This window comes from Alosa sapidissima, chromosome 7 (assembly GCF_018492685.1).
Source record: "Alosa sapidissima isolate fAloSap1 chromosome 7, fAloSap1.pri, whole genome shotgun sequence".
Classification (NCBI taxonomy): Eukaryota; Metazoa; Chordata; class Actinopteri; order Clupeiformes; family Clupeidae; genus Alosa; species Alosa sapidissima.
In genome coordinates, this window is record NC_055963.1 from 18,209,387 (window position 1) to 18,229,869 (window position 20,483).

General features: G+C 41.1%; 2 protein-coding genes across 4 annotated transcripts; both read left to right on the forward strand.

Moving 5' to 3' along the window:
• Positions 1-5,242: 5,242 nt before the first annotated feature.
• Positions 5,243-10,006, forward strand: LOC121713201. The gene is made up of 4 exons (XM_042097665.1): positions 5,243-5,266; positions 5,500-5,547; positions 7,072-7,160; positions 8,406-10,006. Exons 3-4 carry the CDS (start codon positions 7,102-7,104, stop codon positions 9,271-9,273), a joined length of 927 nt encoding a protein of 308 aa, XP_041953599.1. The 5' UTR covers positions 5,243-5,266; positions 5,500-5,547; positions 7,072-7,101; the 3' UTR covers positions 9,274-10,006.
• A 4,831-nt stretch (positions 10,007-14,837) lies between these two features.
• On the forward strand, positions 14,838-20,453 carry LOC121713194 (proteasomal ubiquitin receptor ADRM1-like). 3 transcript variants are annotated; one of them, XM_042097655.1, is made up of 10 exons: positions 14,838-14,977; positions 15,933-16,152; positions 16,315-16,431; positions 16,541-16,664; positions 16,863-16,949; positions 17,063-17,144; positions 17,322-17,569; positions 18,222-18,379; positions 19,463-19,565; positions 20,206-20,453. In XM_042097655.1, exons 2-10 carry the CDS (start codon positions 15,943-15,945, stop codon positions 20,307-20,309), a joined length of 1,233 nt encoding a protein of 410 aa, XP_041953589.1. In that variant the 5' UTR covers positions 14,838-14,977; positions 15,933-15,942; the 3' UTR covers positions 20,310-20,453. The 3 variants fall into 3 exon arrangements, with proteins under 3 accessions (XP_041953589.1, XP_041953588.1, XP_041953591.1); XM_042097654.1 differs by lacking the exon at positions 14,838-14,977 and adding an exon at positions 15,171-15,196; XM_042097657.1 differs by lacking the exons at positions 14,838-14,977; positions 20,206-20,453 and adding an exon at positions 15,171-15,196 and having other exon boundaries at positions 19,402-19,538.
• The last annotated feature ends 30 nt before the right edge of the window (positions 20,454-20,483 follow it).

Below are 20,483 nucleotides of genomic sequence, written 5' to 3' on the forward strand. Positions count from 1 at the left end.
TGCTCCACAGTGCACACACGGCTCAGTGACAACATCAGCTGGTTTACGGGAACACATTTTATTGTAGTGGGAAATCTGTGGGGATTTCTGTCAGCTATCGAAACCTGAAACCGTATGTGTATTAGAATAACAAACTCAGATCTACAGGGTGTGTCCATCATTATCTCCACTAGCTCCACTGCTTTACACCTGGGCAATATAAACAGGTCCACAGGTTTGGTGTCTGGTTGGGCAACGATGGAGACCCATATTGGAGAGAAAGTAAGAGGAACCATCAGACATGTGGACTCGAGTCACATGACTTGGACTCGAGTCACATGACTTGGACTCGAGTCAGACTCGAGTCATGATTTTAATGACTTCAGACTTGACTTGATAAAATTCGGCATGACTTGCGACTCGACTTGGACTTGAATACTATTCACTCGAGACTTGACTCGGACTTTGCCTCTTTGACTTGTGATGACTTGACATGTCTCGAATCAAAAACTAAATTTCCTGATCGTGGACCAGTCACCCCAGAGACGCTTTCCCACCGCGACTAAAAAATAAAATAAAATAAAAAATAGCGGAGACAAGCGGGCAGAGCAGTGCTGCCGCTACCCCCACACGCGTTACGCACTGTGTGTAGGGCACCAAGAGACAGAGGAAGGACCAACATTTAGCCAATCACTAGTAGCTTTAATGCTAACTGATTTGCACTTTTGTTAGAGAACGTTTCATGTCAAAATGCACCAACAGTATATGTTACATAAAGATGATACTTTTCGAGTCCTCTCCATTAAGATCCAACTTGAACTTATGCTAGCCTACTGCATTTATTTGAGAACGCACGCACGAGAGGGAGAGAAAACTAGTAGGTTCCAGCTGGCTTGTCATTGTTAATGATGATTGATTTCTTGTTTTAAATAGAAACGTATAAAAGGAAATCGTGAAGTCAACAAATATGAGATTAGAGGAGATTGCGAATTTATCCGGTTCTCACTATAGCCTACTGTTATAAACTATGAGATCCAGGTCACTATGACATACTAGCTGCACTCACTGTGATTTGGAAAGTGGACAAGAATATGAAGAGTTGTCTTTGCCTTTGTGTAATGGAACTGGTGAGTCTTGAAGTATTCTATAATTTATTTACATGAAGCACATGATATGCCGATTGAAACGCATTCGACTCAGCTACTGTAGCTATGGCTACTGGCTACCAGGCTCATAATTCACTTTTAATTGCAAACAGGAATGAAAGCTATTTGTGCCAACTTATCATTGTTAATATTGTGCTATACATGTGGCACAAATGTTTGAGTTTGAGGACTAGCCATAGGCTATAATTGAATGGAGCTGGTAAAATAAGATCATTATGAGAGCGTGTGGACAGTGGCACACAATGGGCTTAAAGTGACAGTGCACAATTTACAAATGAGATAAATAGCATCAAATGTGTAGTATTTCTTAAGAAATGAATACTTTAAAAACAAAATTACTGTCATTATTATCTTTTAAATAATATAAAAGTGTTGACCTTGGCTTCCCTTATGAGTCGCCACTGGCAGACAGCCTAATAAATAGTTTGCAGGCAAATCCTAGCGCAGTGAACTGCCATCAGTCAAATTATTACTGATCCTTACAGTGGGCTCCGCAATTTTGAAAAACAATATATATTTGCAGCTGTGCTGAGTGTCATGTAGCTATCCGTTTTGTACAGATTACTCAGGTATGCACATGTGTATATTACACAGGTATGTCGTATGTCATATGTCGTAAAAGATTACAAGACAGAAACATTGAACATATTTTAATCTGTATTTATAAAAACAATACTGTGGATTAGATGGAAGTGCTAAAATTATGATCGATAGTCTAATAATGGCATTATTAAGTGAAGAGTACCTGATGACTTGTTCAGGACTTGAAAGAGATTGGGACTTGGACTTGGACTCGACTTGGCTTTGATGTGACTTGGACTTGGACTTGACTTGCCTTTCTCTGCTTTTACTTGGGACTTACTTGTGACTTGCCAAACAGTAACGTGGTCCCACCTCTGGGAACCATCTATGGGCCACTTTGGTTGACCATGAGTTCAGTTATGGATTTAGGGAGGCTGGGCAGAGTGTCCAGCCTAATGTGGTTGCTGCACTGTAGCAAGTGTCATCCTGACATTTTGAATGAGGGTAAGCCTGTCCTTTATTCTCCATACTGAACTCACAGCACTGTGTATTGTACAAGAGTAGTGTAGTTCCATTGTTTGTATCACTAGTTACAGTAACTTACAGTTACATTTAATTTCATACTGAACAACTCTTCACCTCATACTAAAAACTATCTGTGCGACAGGATGCACCCTGATGGTTCTAAGCAACAACTTTCTCTGTTATCCTCCATTACACTATTAATAACAGTAAATACAGCATTATCTGCTGGTACTGTTCATGACAAAAAGCCTATTCCCCTTGTATTTGTGCTTTATAGAGTAAAAAAGTAAATTAAAAGGCCTACTGAACTTGCAAACATACATGAAACAGTAGCTTTTGTCTAGTCTTGGGTTTTGTGTGTTGACAAAATGAGCAACTGTTTCGGAAATTGTATTGGTAAGACCATAACTTAAAGGTGCAGCAAGTAGGATTTAATACTTCTAATGGTGAGGTTGTTGAATTGCAATCAACTTAATAACCACAACAAACAGTGCTATCTGTGCGGGAGACGGAGAATCCCAGTGGGGAATTCCATCACATCTTTCACTTTCAGGTTTGTACTTTGTTTGTACGTGTGTACTTTGGAGTGGGTAAGACTGTCTTTAGTGGCAGGCTAGCACATACCGTTGACTTGCGCTAGCCTAGCACCTGCGAACTCTGCAATTAGAAGGACTGGATGAAACATGCTGAAAACGGTCTCCACTGATAAATATCACACTTGCTTACTTGGAAATAAGGTCTTATGTCCAAAATCCTGAACCACCCCTTTAATCATACACAGGCCAACGAGTCAAAAGTTACAGCACGTCACATGATGACACTATTTCCTTTCCCTAGTTCCCTGTAGCTTCAGACATTTTCTTGGTGGACTAACCAGTGTCTATAGCAGGTAAGAAAAATTAATTCCACATACAGTACATCACATACAGTAGGCCTATATTACACACGCTATTTAGTGTGTATCTGCATTTTCAGCCACTATAAAGGAACACGCCACCCAAAATCAGTAGTAATATATGTTCTTACCTTAACTTTCACGAGTTGAGTCGTACCTCTCCCGTCCCGCGTCGGTATGTGCACTCAAACGCTCTGGCGCGCGGCGCGAATGTGTTAGCATGTTGCTATGCTAGCGGGCTCAGACGTGGCCGTAGAGAGAGTAAGATGGCATTAATCAAACACATCCACGTTTTCCCTACTTAAATACAGTTGCACAAGTAGTTGATTAAAAATGTTAGGGCACACAACATGAAACGTGACGATTTTCCAAGCGAATAAACAGGAGAACTACAATGTCTGGCGCAATAGCACTTGGGAGTACTTCAACCTAGGTAGTAATATTAATTAACACCTAATTGTAGATCCTATCCACCACAGAGTTTAGAATCCATGCTTGATCGACCCCTCAGCCTCCCCCTCCCCTCTGAGCGAGAGAGGCACACACACTAGAGATGCGCTGATGGGCTATTATTTCAACCATAACTGCATAGCAAAACTTAATCCATCCATCAGCAAAGTTTTTTGACCAATTTTCAAAACCGCACCCACCCGCCATCTGCTGTGTTTATAATGTATATGGGATGTTTTTAATGTAGCCTATATGGGATGCGGCGCTGCTGACGTGAGGCTAGAAAGCTCTTGCCTGTTCTTTCTAGAAAGACTGATCCAATGCAGCAAATATATTAAAAGGCTAAAGTCCTACATTGGCTATGTTGTAGCCTATATCCCCAGAATATCAGCAGCAAACTCAGTCTCTGTCTCGCAAAACAGTCTCCAAATAAAACGCACATCGGCCTGTTGCCTAGCCTATTCTGTGTGCCAATATAGCCTATCGTCCAAAATGCTTGATTGCATTGAATTCTCCACATTTTTAGCTAAATTTTCATGTACCACACCAGCGTTTTTGTTCAGTGAATCTTTTGTAAATTGCTTTACAATTACCATGTCAGCTATCATCACCACACTACACCATCACAACACCACATTACACCATCACAACACCACATTACACCATCACAACACCACATTACACCATCACCACACCACACTACACCATCACAACACCACATTACACCATCACAACACCACACTACACCATCACAACACCACATTACACCATCACCACACCACACTACACCATCACAACACCACATTACACCATCACCACACCACACTACCCATACTGTCCATGTAGTGTAGGAAGGATAATGTAAATTCATATATGATCTATAACACCATATATGGCATATCCAGAGTAGAAGGGGTGGGGTAAATATGGGAAAAATAAGTGGAACCATCTATGGGCCACTTAGGTTGACCATGAATTCAGTTATGGATTTAGGGTGGCTGGGCAGAGTGTCCAGCCTAATGTGGTTGCTGCAATGTAAGTTTCATTCTGGCATTTGGAATGAGAGTAGACCTGTCCTCTGCCATACAGAACTAACTGCACTGTGTGTTGTACAGCAGTAATGTAGTGCCATTCCTTGTATCCCAAGTTACAACATTACTTTTAAAATAACATTTAATTTCATAACTCTTCTCATCATGCTAAAAACTTTGTATCTGTGGGACAGGATGCAAATGATAGTTCAAAGCAACAACCCTGTTTTTGTAATCCTCCATTATTAATAACAGTATGTATATATGTACATTTAGGTGTCAGCACTGTTCATGACAAATAACATTCCCCTTGTATTTGTCTTTCATAGTGTATATTATAATGTACTGAATGTGCACAACTACTGATTATAAATACATCGGCTACACATATTTGTGAGCATGGCGTGAGTGCCCTGAGAGCAGATCGCTATTTCCTGAACATGCAAAAGACAAGTCTTTAGAAGTCATGGAGGGACAACTGGACAAATAATGCGGTCTATGTGGGAGAAGGGAATTCCCTTGGTATTTTTTTTTACTTCTTTCTCTTTCACTCTGGCACAATGATAACTCCAGCCAATCAGCCAAATGTCACACAATGACGCTCTTGGTTCATCCTATTGCCCAGCACAATATAAGCTGATCTGTACTAGATTACATTAATATTTTTTGGTGGACTGACCGGTGATGATCCACAGCAGGTAAGATGAAATAAAGAATAAAAAAAAAAAAAAATTGCATTTTAATTCTCACCACATATGTCAGTATATTACAAACAATATTTTAGTGGATGTGAGTTATATAAAGAGACTTTTAATAATTAACGTATACAGTTCAATACAGAACTGTGTGTGGAGGTTAATAAGTGTTTGGACTCTGCATGTGTGATGATTGTCGGCACCTAAACCAGTTTGATTGATTATGGTGAATTGAGGATACACTGACCTCTGAAGGTGGATTGGACACTTACACCATTCGACCAGTTAAGTGTGAAACATTATTCATACAGCACACACGGAGTTGTCAGATCATTAGGTCCTGGTCTACCAAGCTGAAACTAATACTGTCAACAGAGATGAGATCAGCTTCATGATCATTGTGGAGGATGAACTGTAATTTCTAGTGCTGGTAAACTGAGTTACATTCAGAGAGATGTTTAGTTTGGTCTGTGTGTTCCTGGTATTTTGCATGTAGTTTCTTTTTAGCCTTTTAAAGCTGTAGTCTCTGGTCTCTACTGTTGAATAATGCTCATTGAAGGTACATCAGCTGGTTTACGGGAACTCTCAGGTGTTTTGATGTTGTCTGAGAGGTCTGACTGTGGGGATTTCTGTCAAGACAATACAATTCTGTCAAGACATCTGATCCTGGTAGTTTTATTTAGATAACACCCAGCTCTGCCAGTTGTGCCAGATATTCACTACACCAGTCACCATACACCACACCATCACCACACCACACCACACCACACCATCACCACACCACACCACACCACACCACACTACACCATCACCACACCACACTACATCATCACTACACACCACACTACACCATCACCACACCACACTACACCATCACTACACCACTACACCATCACCACACCACACCACACCATCACCACACCACACTACACCATCACCACACCACACTACACCACACTACACTACACCATCACCACACCACACTACACCATCACCACACCACACTACACCATCACTACACCACTACACCATCACCACACCACACCACACTACACCATCACCACACCACACTACACCATCACTACACCACACTACACTACACCATCACCACACCACACTACACCATCACCACACCACACCACACTACACCATCATTACACCACACTACACCATCAACACACCACACCACACTACACCATCACTACACCACACCACACTACACCATCACCACACCACACTACACCAGTCACCACACTACACCATCACCACACCACACTACACCATCACCACACCACACCATCACCACACCACACTACACCATCACCACACCACACCACACCACATTACACCATCACCACACCATCACCACACCACACCACATTACACCATCACCACAGCACACCATCACCACACCACACTACACCACACCACACCACACCATCACCACACTACACCATCACCACACCACACTAGACCACACCACATGACTGATTAAGAATCATAAGAGCAACCTTTTTGCGCCAGGCGCTCGACGTTTGACAACAAAACCACCCTCATGTAGACTGAACAAACCCCTAAATTTATTTAAGCTATTCGCCTGTGACCATGCGTTGTAGATCGCTAAGATAGGGCCCAGAGTAAGTGGTAAACCTTCTACAACAAGAGCCCTATGGCATTGTTTTGTTAGGCAAATGAAGCCATACAGCTCTATTAGGAGATTTACCACTCTGATTTAACTTACCAAGGTTTGTCACTAAACCACATACTTGGAATACCCCCCTGTTAAATGGTTTGTTATTGTTTTCCAGGTCGTAGGAAGAACTAGACATAAAATAAATATGAACTGTGATATAGACATGCTGATAGGCCTACTGGAACTCAAGAAGGCTTATTTAGAGTGAGTATTGAAAATATAGAATTCATAACAATATATATATATATATATATATATATATATATATATATATGTGTGTGTGTGTGTGTGTGTAAGGGATAATGTATAGAACGCCGGTCATTATTGGGAAAATAAGTCTCGACAGGGCGAACCGGACCCCGACGCACAGGTGAGGGGTCTTGTTCCGCCCTGAAGGGACTTATTTTCCCAATAATGACCGGCGTTCTATACATTATCCCGCTTATTACACGGCTACTTGCCAAAACGAAATAATAAACTCCCCACGACATGACTTTAGCCTACATAGCCTAGCCTATTTGTTACCGTTCATCGTGGCATTTGCTGAGAAACAAATAGTTCGCAACAACACACGCTGAACTTGAATCAAACATTCTTTAGAACACAGCTGATCAACCGTCTGCTTTCACTTTTGAATGAAGTTCCAGTCCTTGCGTAGTAATATGCAAGACGTATCAGAAGCACAAAACCCGTTGCCATTGACAGCGGTAATTATATGTTTGCAGCAGTAATTACATGAAAATATTTTACCGTAGAACTTTGGGAAATCCCATTCAAGCCAATGGAGCGTTCTACTTGCCTTGTGAAGAGCCGTGTAATAAATATATATAGTTTACACCCCCATGCTAAAGTTGACTAAAAAGAGGAATAAAAAATCATATTTTGGAAATTGATCTTATCTTAATGCCTTAAAAAATGAGGAAAAAGTCCAACCTTTAAAGACACCAATTTTCTTTGTGAATGAATAATGTATCGTAAATAAATAAATGTTCTTCATTAAAATGCAGGGTGCATAAGTATACCCCTTATGTTAAATTCCCATGCATCCCATGCAACTATGCATCCTGATAAAGTTCCCTTGGCCTTTGGAATTAAAATAGCCCCACATCATCACATACCCTTCACTATACCTAGAAATTGGCATTGGGTACTTTCCATAAGATCATCTCTCAATGCAAATCAAACCAGCTATTAGACTAACTGAAATAAAACCATGCCAATCTCTAGGTATGGTGAAGGGTATGTCCATTTCAATTTCCATAAGATGATTTTTTTACTTCTCTTTTTAGTCAACTTTAGCATGGGGGTGTAAATTTATGCAACCCACTGTGTCTGTGTGTGTGTGTGTGTATATATATATACACACACACACACACACACACATATATATAACTATCCAGTGATAGTTGTACATGCAAGTAACTGTTTATTTCCCCCCATCTTTTTTAGGCTGATTTTACAGTTCAATTTACAGCTTGAAAAATACAAAAGACAATCAGATGAAAGGAAACGATTACTAAAGGTTGTAATAGAAAACTGCAAGAATGAAACTGTTATGCAGTGGCTGAGAGAAAATGAAGAGTCTGTCACCTTCAGCAAACTTGTAGACATGTTTCATTTCTGGAAAAAACATATTGATGAGGAGGAAAAGAAGAACCACGGTGACAATGTTGACATCACCTTTGTGGCACATGGAGCCATCAAAGACTTCATGATTCCAGCCAGCTGTCTGCTGCCTCTACCCACCATCACTGATGTGGTCCTGTATGCTCCCTGGAACTGTGTCACTGCTGGTGACGAATACGGCATTGCAACAGGACGAATACAGCCTCGACACAGAGTTTTCTACTGCGTGAAAGGGAAAGGCTGTACAATTCCTGATGAAATGCATCGACCAGTGGAACTACCAGACCACTGGAACTCAATGAAGAAGGCTGGAGGATGCAAAATTCCAAACATCACCGTTAGCCCTCTTCAACCAGAGGAGGGTGTGTTGGAATACTATGAACTTTGCAAAAAAACATATGGTCCACCAGGCAGAAACCGCATTTTCATCCCATTCATCCTCCCAGAAAAGGAAAGTGTCCAGTTCTCTGTGGTCATGTTGGCCCTATCCCTGGTTCTCCTGTCCTCCAGATTTAAAGCCACTGTCCACTTAAGTGCCTGTCTAGGTGATCAATCTACTGGACAGAAATTTGACAAGGAGCAACTAAAGAAGCAGTATGCCTACACTATTGACAACACCTCAATGAAAGTTTCACTAGACATGCTCAATGAAACATGGATAGATTATTTGAAGCGTTGGTTTGGTGTTTAGACATCCTCCATGTCTCCAAACTGTTGAAAACTGAATGAGAAAATATTGAATTGAAATTCCAGTACAGGACAACTCTATTACAACGGCAATGCTACTATGCTGATATTTAGCAAATCTGGCTAAGGCTAATGATGGAATGAGATAAACATTCAGTGCAAATATGAAACATCAAAGTTGTATGATTCATCCTGAAGGGACCATGACTGTCTGGACCAACTTATATCACAATCCATGCAATAGTTGTTGAGATATTTATGGACCACAGTGGAGGAAAGGCAGACACTTTCAAGATTCAGAGCTGTATGACTATAAAACACTGAACATACCCTCAGGATTTATTTGACTCACTAGTGAGTTTCAGTGAACATAGAGTGTAGCTGTGTACAGCTGACATGGACCTGGTGGTTCAGTTTGCACATGGAGATTTATTTTCTAGGATATTGCCCCTAGAGTTCTCCAAAGGGCGCAGCTCCAGGTTGCATCTGATTTTCATGACACATTTACAGTTTTGATTATTTCAAAAGTTAAACAGCTGTACAAAATTATTAGAATATGTGCCAAAATTATTAGTAAATGTGATTAAAAGTTAATTAGTGTTTTATTTCACCTTATGCAAATTAGTGTTTTATGTTGATGACTGACAGACACTTCCAGGAAAAGTGTTGACTATATGTGCTTAAAGATGTACATTTTACATTATCGGAAACTTTGTGTTCACAATCAAATATGAAGAAATCTGACAAATGTTTTAGCTGCATTGAATATCAAAACAGTAGCCTTTCGGCCAGTAAATACAAAACAGATCTACATACATTATATATATAGATATATTTAGATATATTTTTCTAACTAAAATCTTGAATAAAAGTTGTATTTTTAATCTTTCTCTGTGACCAATCTATTTGCTCCACATTGAAATAAACAGTTTATTTTTGTGCTTAAATCAAAAAGAAGGGATAAAAGAAATTCATTCTCATGTATAACCCACCCCCATGTATTAACCTCATAGCTGAGGAAATGTAGCAGAATCAATGTATAAACCTCAATTAATAGTCAGGATATTACGGTACATCGGCTACATATATTTGTGAGTATGGCGTGAGGACACTGAGCCCAGACTACTTAACTTATAATTAACTTAGCCTACACTGTAACAGAACAACAACATTACTGAAAAAAAAAAACATTCCTTTGTATTTGGGTTTTATAAAATATAATCTATTGAATATAAATACATCGGCTACACATATTTGTGAGCATGGCGTGAGTGCCCTGAGAGCAGATCGCTATTTCCTGCACTTTGAAAATGCAAAAGGCACAAGTAGACACAAGTAGACACAAAACACAGTCGTCATGGAGGGAAGACTGCACAAATAATGCTGCCTATGGGAGAGGGGAAATCCCGCTGATTCCCAAGGTAGCCTACTTTTTTGGCTACTGTACTTCTTTCTCTTTCACTCTGGCACAATATAAACATCAGCCAAAAGTCACACGATGACATTATTGGTTCGTCGTATTTGCCAGCAAAAAGTAATAATCTCTAGCTTCAGACATTAATGTTTTCTTGGTGGACTGACCAGTGATGATCCACAGCAGGTAAGATGGAAGAATAAAGAATTAAAATAACATTTTCACATTAATTCTCACTACATACATCAGTATATTACACACAATATTATGTGTGTACTGGTAAGTCTGCATTTTCAGAAACCGTTAACATAAAGAGACATTTGATAATACATGTATACAATACAGAACTGTCTGTGGAGATTCTGTTATAGCTGCTTAGTTTTTGGACTCTGCATGTGTGATGATGATTGACAGTATAAACCAGTTTGATTGATTGTGGTGAATTGAAGATACACTGAGCTCTGAAACTGGATTGCACACTTACACTATTAGACCAGTTAAAGGAGAATTCCGGTGTGATATTGACCTAAAGTGTATTGAAACATGATACCGAGTGTGAACGTATGTCTCATAGCCCATCTCGGCTTGTCCCCTGCACTCCAAAATCTGGCGCTAGTTAGCCGATGCTACCAACAGCTTTTTCAATAGTGGTGCTTCGGCATCGGGCTAGCCATGCAAATAAATCACTGTTTAACACCCATTTATGAGGCTCAATGTATCTCCACACTTCATTGGTAGACTTCCGTGGGCCCTGACATTTAAAATGAGACATTGAGAACTTTGAAAAAACACTGGTAGTTTACTTACAAGACGATTTATACAGACAGTATCTTCACGAAGTTTAGCGTTTGCAGCCATCTTGAATTTAGTCACGATAAGTCGAGCAACGAGTAAGAATGAACAGGTATGATAAGAGATCAGATTCCAAAAATAATTCAGTGGAAATGCATGGATTCCAGTTGCTGCTACTGGAAGAAACTGTTCTGACTGAAAATGACACTGCCACATGCCAAAAGGTTGTCCGACAATGTGGTAGAAACCTCATTGAAAGGGTTCATTGACTTACGACTTCCAGCAGGATATAATTAGGGATATAATATAATTAGTTTCTCCAGGATATAATTAGGGATATAATTAGCTGTGAAATTAAGCTTAAATCGGTGCATTAAACTCATACCAAATTGTTTAAGAAGTGTAGCAATCTTGTAAACAAAGGTTTTTAATGCAGTTGTTCAATTCCAAAGAAATTACACATCCATGCCAGATTATCGATTGTAATTGCGTGGTCAGGGGGCAGTTGGAGATTGACAGGAAGTGACTGGGAGACCCAGGCTGGACTAAAGGCAGGTGTAGCCAGGTGCGCCACAGGGCCCCCATCTTTTTAAATTTTTTATTGAAAAATGGCATGTCCAAAATTATTCATACCCTTTTTAAATAATCAATGGAAACATCTTTATTTGCTCTACAATGCCTCTCCATCTTCACAATGATTCTGGTCCGTACCTGTTCTTTGCCATCAGTCTGGCCTACATGTATGTTCTTTTTGACGGATTCAGGTCTGGACTCTCAATTGTTGTTTCGATGGGACTTACATCACAGGAACATAAAGTATTCCCTGTGACTCCTTGTCATTTAATCTGGTCTGTAATACACATGGCAGACTAACCTGAAACAGCAAGCAAAAGAAAAATGAATAAAGGTTCATAAATTCACTGCTGAACTTGTTTTAAATTCATATTGTTTCTTCATATAACTATCCAGTGATAGTTGTACATGCAAGTAACTGTTTCTCTTCCCCATCTTTTTTTTATGTTGATAACTTTACTGTTACAGCATGAAAAATACAAAACACAACCAGATGAGAAAATGCAGAGTCTGGCACCTTCAGCAAACTTGTAGACATATTTAATTTCTGGAACAAAACTCATTGATGAGGAAGAAAAGAAGAACCACGGTGACAATGTTGACATCACCTTTGTGGCACATGGAGCAATCAGAGACTTCATGATTCCAGCCAGCTGTCTGCTGCCTCTACCCACCATCACTGATGTGGTCCTGTATGCTCCCTGGAACTGTGTCACTGCTGGTGACGAATACGGCATTGCAACAGGACGAATACAGCCTCGACACAGAGTTTTCTACTGCAGGAAAGGAAAAGGCTGTACAATTCCTGATGAAATGCATCGACCTGTCAAACGGCCAGACCACTGGAACTCTATGAAGAACGCTGGAGGATGCAAGATCCCAAACATTGGCCCTATCCCTGGTTCTCCTGTCCTCCAGATTTAAAGCCACTGTCCACTTAAGTGCCTGTCTAGGTGATCAATCTACTGTAGATTAGTATGCCTACACTATTGACAACACCTTAATGAAAGTTTCAGCAGATATGCTCAATGAAGGTTACAACGAAGCATGCACGATTCTTTGAAACATTGATTTGGTCGTTACACATCCTCTATTTTTTTGTGTCCACAAACTGTTGAAAACTGAATGAGAAAACATTGAACTGAAATTCAGTACAGGAAAACTCTATTGAGTATGAGATGAAAATGTAGTACGAGCATGAAACATCAAAGTTTTATGATTCATCCTGAAGGGGCCATAACTGTCTGGATCAAATTATATCACAACCCATGCAATAGTTGTTGAGATATTTATGGACCACAGTGGAGGACAGACAGACACTATGATTCATAGAGCTGTATGACTATAAAACACTGAACATTTCCTCAGGATTATTTTTACTCACAAGTGAGTTTCACTGAATATAGAGCCTAGCTTTGTACAGCTGACATGGACCTGGTGGTCCAGTTTGCACATGGAGATTTATTTTCTAGGATATTGCCCCTAGAGGTCTCCAAAGAGTGCAACTCCAGGTTGCATTTGATTTTCAAGACACATGTACAGTTTACAGTTAAACTGCAGTACAAAGTGATTATAATCTGTGCCTTATTTAAATGTGATTCAAAAGTGTTTTATTTTACCTTATGCAAATTAGTGTTTTATGTGATGACTAAAAGACACTTTAGTCCACTATATGTGCTAAAGATGTATGTTTTACAGAATCTGAAACTTTTTGCACAATCAAATGAAGAAATCTATTGAATTGTTGGCAAATGTTTTAGCTGGCTTATCAAACATCAAAACAGTAGCTTTTGGGCCAATAAATACAAAACAAAACAAATCAACACATATCATTCAGATATATTTTTATCAGTTGTATTTTTAATCTTTCTCTGTCACTAGATCTGTGCATGACCATGTGCATCTCATTCCAATGAGTCAGGTGGTTTACAGGAATTCAAACCTGTTTTAAGACAGTCTGTCTTAAGACAGGCTGTGGGAATTTTTTGGTGAGCAAATAAATGAATACGATAAAATGCATAACTTAGATGACAAAGGTTGTTACTCTCTTCACTCTTGCTTTCTTTTTTTGTGATTTTGATTTGTTTTGTACATTGTTTTTTCTAAATTATAAGTTTGCCACAACACATGTCATGTAATGAACCAGCCTCAGGTTTTGATGAATGTCATTTTACTGTCTCTCACAGGTGTGTTAAACATTTTTACATGTGTGCTGACCAGTTTTACTCTTTTCTCAAATAGTCCAAGACAACTTAATGGTAATGGGAATGTTTTTAGGAGTGCAACTCATTTTAAGGAGAGATGTATTTCATAGAGCAGTCCCAGGCCTCCCATCATTGTGATATCTGTTCATCACAGAGATCTGGGGAGCGAGGGGCAACCTAAAAGAAGAGGATTCCAGAGAGAGCTCTAGGCAGAAATCAACACTCAGATAGGCTACAGGTTTTCAGTATTAGGCCCTATCAGTGCGATGTATGCTTGTCATGATTTTATATCATATCATATATTATTTCTCCAAACTAGGCTTATGATTTATTGTGTAACAACAAATCATCTAGGCTACTATGTATACAACTGTTTGTATACAAATTTCATCTTGCAATATTTCCACTGCAGAAATGCTCAACCAGTACAGTAGGCCTACAGAGATACCTATCCAACATTACAAACAGTGGCCTAGTGTGTGCAGAAAGAAGCAGAGCTTTCCTAAATGGAAACATCAGCATTGAGCCATGGTATATCAATGACGCAGCAATCCTCCTCCACCAAACTAGGCCGGCCTTCTGACATCTATGTAGCCAATAAGACGAACACACTCGAATAAACAACCAATCACCATTGAGGCCAGTCTTGAATCATAGGGTAGTTCACTTGATGTGACTTCAGCTAACGGTAACCTACTGTTAAGTATATCATCTTTAAGTGGATTGTAAGTATGCAGACCAATTATTGAGTGTAATCATGTTAATTGTATTTATATTTGTGTCCTCGGTTTTGCTTCTCAGATGTAAACATTAATGTAAGGGATGCAAAAGTAATTGCAGCACTCTAGCTTGCTGACTTTAAGGTTCACACTCGCTAACCACCTAGCTACATAGCTAACGATAGGCTACGTGTCAGCATTTTTGTCAACAGAGATGTCTTATAAGTAAGTGTATGTTGGCGATGGGGGGGTGAATTGACTTTTGAGTCTTGTCTCGAAATGCTAAAACGTCTGCATCATTTGTTGATGGAGGAAATGGACTTTCGGTAACGTTATGTGTTGCAGGTTGCATAAAGTGCGACCGTGTGAAATCTAACTAGCTTGGTGGCTAGAAAAAAAGCCCATTTAAGTCATGCATCATCATCATGATAGTGTTAGCCTATCATAGTAAACGTAGCCTTACCTTCACTGACTTGTGTGGGTTTATAGATCTGTGCGTGGATGTCGTCCTTGGCTATTGTCAAAGGTGCATGGCACTTATTTTGTGCATTGCACACACAGGCTGGCTACATGCCTCACATAGAATGTTGCAAGTATTTGTTCAGATAGTTGTTTACTTTGTATCAACCTTAGCCACTGCATGGAATCAAGTCAAGTAGAATTGCAATAGTGCCAAAAGGGGCAGTTGGTTTTGGAGTAGTAATCACCAACCAGACACACACACCTTCCCACCACACCAGTATTTTTTTCACACAAGTGTTATTGAAATAGGGATACTATGAAAAGAGAAGAGAGGAGTCATGTTTGTTTTCCAAGCGATACAGGAGATGTGGGTGCTGAAATTACCTTTGTTTACTGGTGACATTTAGCTGAGGAAGAATAGCTAGGTGTTAAATAACTATTTCAGACTGGTTACTTTCGAACTGTTTTTTTTATTTTGTTGTTGTTTTGTTTATTTCAGAAACAACAAAATGTCGTCTGGAGCGCTGTTTCCAAGCTTGGTGTCTGGTTCTCGTGGATCCTCCAGTAAATACTTGGTGGAATTCCGGGCCGGAAAAATGACTTTGAAGGGGAGCACCGTGACCCCAGACAAACGAAAGGGTCAAGTCTACATCCAGCAAACGGACGACTCCCTGATTCATTTCTGCTGGAAGGACCGGACGACTGGAAATGTTGATGATGTGAGTGCATTCAGTACTCCCTCCAAACATTTGACATCTGTCAATATTGAACTATGATTCGTCATTATTTGTAAGACTTTAAATGATCTGATGATGCATGGTCTGATATATAATATATATATATTTAGAAGGACCGTCTAATCTGATAAATCTCCCCTGCAGGACCTCATCATTTTCCCTGATGACTGTGAGTTCAAGAGGGTTACCCAGTGCACCACAGGGCGTGTTTACGTGCTCAAGTTCAAAGCTGGCTCCAAGCGCCTTTTTTTCTGGATGCAGGTAAGAAAAACTTGCAGTTCTTGCCAAAAACCAAAACCTGGATGTCACATCGGTAAAGATTCAGAAACGTTTAATGTTTGTCCATCTCTGGCAACACCACCACCCAAAGGAGCCCAAGACGGATAAGGATGAGGAGTACTGCCGCAAGGTGAATGAGTACCTGAATAACCCACCCATGCCTGGAGCGCTGGGCAGCGGAGGCAGTGGCAGCCACGAGCTCTCTGCTCTGGGAGGTACGGATGGAGTGGTGTGTGTGTGTTTGTGTGTGTGTGTGTGTGTGTGTGTGTGTGTGTGTTTGATTGTCCTCTGTTTGCATTACATCATGTGATTGAACTCTATTGCACATCACAAAACAGCACAGATTGCTTAATCCATTCAGATTCATTAGGGTAAGTGGAGTTGCACACTAAAGATGTCTCTCTTCCCTCTAGGAGAAGGTGGATTACAGAGCCTTTTGGGTAATATGAGTCATAACCAGCTAATGCAGCTTATTGGACCAACTGGACTGGGAGGCCTTGGTGAGTAATCTGAACATCTACCAATCACATTCTTCTTTTACATCAGTTGCCTTAAATAAGGCATTGTACTGAATGATTATGAAACCTCTCCCTTCCCCTGTCTCTCTCTCTAGGTGGCCTGGGGGCTTTAGCTGGTCCAGGCTTGGCAAGTTTACTGGGCAGTGGAGCTGGAGCCACTAGCAGTTCCTCATCCAGGTACAACAGTTTGTGTTGTCCTCATCATGACACTCAGTCTGCTGCAAGATGTATAAAACTATCTTTTGTCAATCGTTGTTAATCTCCTGTCGTTAACTATATTTGGTCAATCGTTGTTAATCTCTTGTCATTGACTATCTGTTGTCATTTTGTCATCTTTTTCCCTCCCTCCTCCAGCTCTCGCAGTCAGTCCACTGCCGTCACGCCCTCCTCCACCTCGGCCGCCACCCGCCTGGGCTCCTCCCAGGTGCCCACTACGCCCACCACCCCCTCGGCCACCTCCGTGGCGTCGCCGGCCGCTACGCCCACCACGCCATCAGGCCCCGCCCCGGCCGCCGGTGCCACCAGCCCCAGCCAGCCCATCCAGCTGAGCGACCTCCAGAGCATCCTGGCCACCATGAACGTACCCGCCAGTGGCCAGGGAGGTGAGGATGACCGTGGGCGGAGGAAGGGTCTCGGTCTTCCAGCTACTGCACATGAGCGCATGTGCAAGAACTGACGCGTGTTCAAATTCCTTGAACGTTTGTGGCAAACATATTTGTCTGAATAGATACATTAGGACGATTTTGTGTAAATGTTCTATCTCAACGGTAACTTTCCGTCCGTGTTTGCGGAGAACTACCTCTTCAAACTGTTTGCCAGTGTGCGCAAATGTTCGTGAAAAAACTCAAGGCAAACAGAAAACTGTTTGCAAACGTTCGCGAATTTGAACACACCTCTGGTCTTCCAAGAAGTATCTCTTCAATCCAGATTATTTCTCTCTCTGCTATCCCTTCTACATTTCTCAAATCAGTTATGTTATGATTAAAGATCTTAGTTGCATTTACCAACTAGCTTCACCATCATCATCCATGACTAAAGCACCAGTCCATTCACTAGGGAGCAGTCAGGAAATGACCCGGGTCAGACTCAAACCTTTGTCCCTGTGGGCACCTGGACCCAAGGTCACAGTGCCCTCCTAAATCATATTTCTGTTGGAACATTTCTGTCAGAATTCCTCTCTAATATTAAAACTCTTCTGTAAAACGAGTTGTTGTTAAATGTGCTTGCCTGAGTGTTGTATTGCTCCCTGTGCAGTGGATCTGGCGAGTGTGTTGACCCCGGAGGTGATGGCTCCTATCCTGGCCAACGCAGAGGTCCAGCAGCGGCTACTGCCATACCTGCCCTCAGGGGAGTCCCTGCCGCAGAGCACCGACGAGCTCCACAACACACTCACCTCACCGCAGTTCCAGCAGGTACATGTCATGTGTGCACACACACACATGAACGCACACGTGCACACATGCACACACACACATGAACGCACACACATGCACACACGCACACAAACAGACACACACACACACACATGAACAAACACACATGCACACACACAAACACAGACACACACATGAACACACACACACACACACACAAAAATGCATACACACACACACACACACACACACACATTCTTACCCTAAAAACAGGTATGCCCGTGCCATGTCTATAGCCTCAGACATATTACCATATTAATTACACCAGGAATGGGCACACACACAAACACTTCCAGGCATGCATATTTTCCCTCATAGTTCTTGTCGTGACATGTTTGAGTACACATGCACACACTCCTATAAACATGTTCACAGCTCCAGCAGCTCTGTTTTCACTCTGCAAGTGAAATGCTTGATTTGACACTTTTACCACAACAAAACATAGACATTCTGAAAGTTTAAGTAGGTGAGCAGTTCACCAGCATAAAAAAAAACATCCCAATCAATTTCCAAGTGTGCCCATTTCCTCCAGAAGAGAACAGTAGAGAGTCGTTCAGTTATCTCATTTTCTACGTGTGGAAACTGTGCCAGAGGGCTTACACTGCATGCAATCAAACATTCTGGAATTAAGTCAGACTTGTGGAACTGGAATATAAAAAGCTGTATTTTAAAGGCATTTCTACCTGACAAAATGGGCTCTATTTTTGCCTTATTCACTAGGCTATGAATATTATTTGCATAGTTATTTGTGCCCTTACTTCTCTGTTCACAGATATTTCATAATCAGGTTATATGCGACTGCTTTATGCAATACAATTTGCATTGTACTTTTCTTAATGATGCATTCCTAGTCCCCCCCATTGTCCCAGTAGATAGCTCATTGTATAAATACTGACTGTTCCGTCTGTCATTTTTATTCAGTCACATCAGACCAACCATCATTGCACTTGTTCATGCTGACTATGATTAGCACAGAGCTGATGTGTCCTTCATCTCTTCAGTTGTAAGAGTTTGGCTGTCGTTGGCGTTTGTAGCTGACTGTGTCCGTCTCTGCCTGATCAGGCGATGAGCATGTTCAGCAGCGCTCTGGCGTCCGGGCAGCTGGGGCCGCTCATGAACCAGTTCGGCCTTCCCTCAGAAGCAGTGGACGCAGCAAACAAAGGAGGTAAGTCACCCTCTCCGATACCGATCTATATAGGATACAGGATCGCTTTATTGGCCAAATGTACAGAGTACACAGGAATTTGACTTGGTGATGCAGCGCTTGATTTAAAAAAAAACAAAAAGAGGATAAGAAGTTTAAAAGAGCGCCAGCATCATCACCGAGGCTGCCAAACCAAAGGCGGAAGTTGGCACCAAGCAAGTCTATTTAGTATTTCCTGTAAATGCCATGTATCCAAAAAAAGAAGAATAGATGATCCATACACCAGATAGCTCCCACTCACATAGTGTTTTTAATAAAGAACTGTGAATAGGGGCTGTGTGGTGTGGATCATCTTATTCTTTTGGATACTGATGTGCTGGATCCTGCACCCATCCAACTGTGGCCTGGAGATGGGCATGGCCTTGCACTGCTTCTTTATGTAAATACCATGTAACTTATAACTACCACGACTGGTGCATATGACAGGACCATCTGCCATATGTTTGCTGTGGTTGTTACCTGAGTAGAACGTAATACTGTTCTCAACTGAGTGGCTGCTAGTTGAGGGTATAAATTAGTGAAATGACAATAGTTTACCGTTTCTACAGTATGCCTATCCCAAACTAAGGGCTTGCTTTTTTATTTTTCTCCTCACACACAGATGTGGAGGCGTTTGCTAAAGCTATGGAGAGCGATGGCAAGTCAGACGAAGACGGTGAGCCCAAAGACAAGAAGGATGATGACGAAGATATGAGTTTAGATTAGGCTCCTCTCTACTTGCTCACCAGGCTTCTGTAACTGCTCCTTCTCTCTGTCCTCTGCTCAGAGTGTTCCAGTGGATTGTGACAAAGTGTTCTAAGATGACATGTTCGTGTGGGTGTGTGGTCCAAATAAATATAACTTAAGTGATACAGGGTTCATTTGATTGTCTTTGTGACT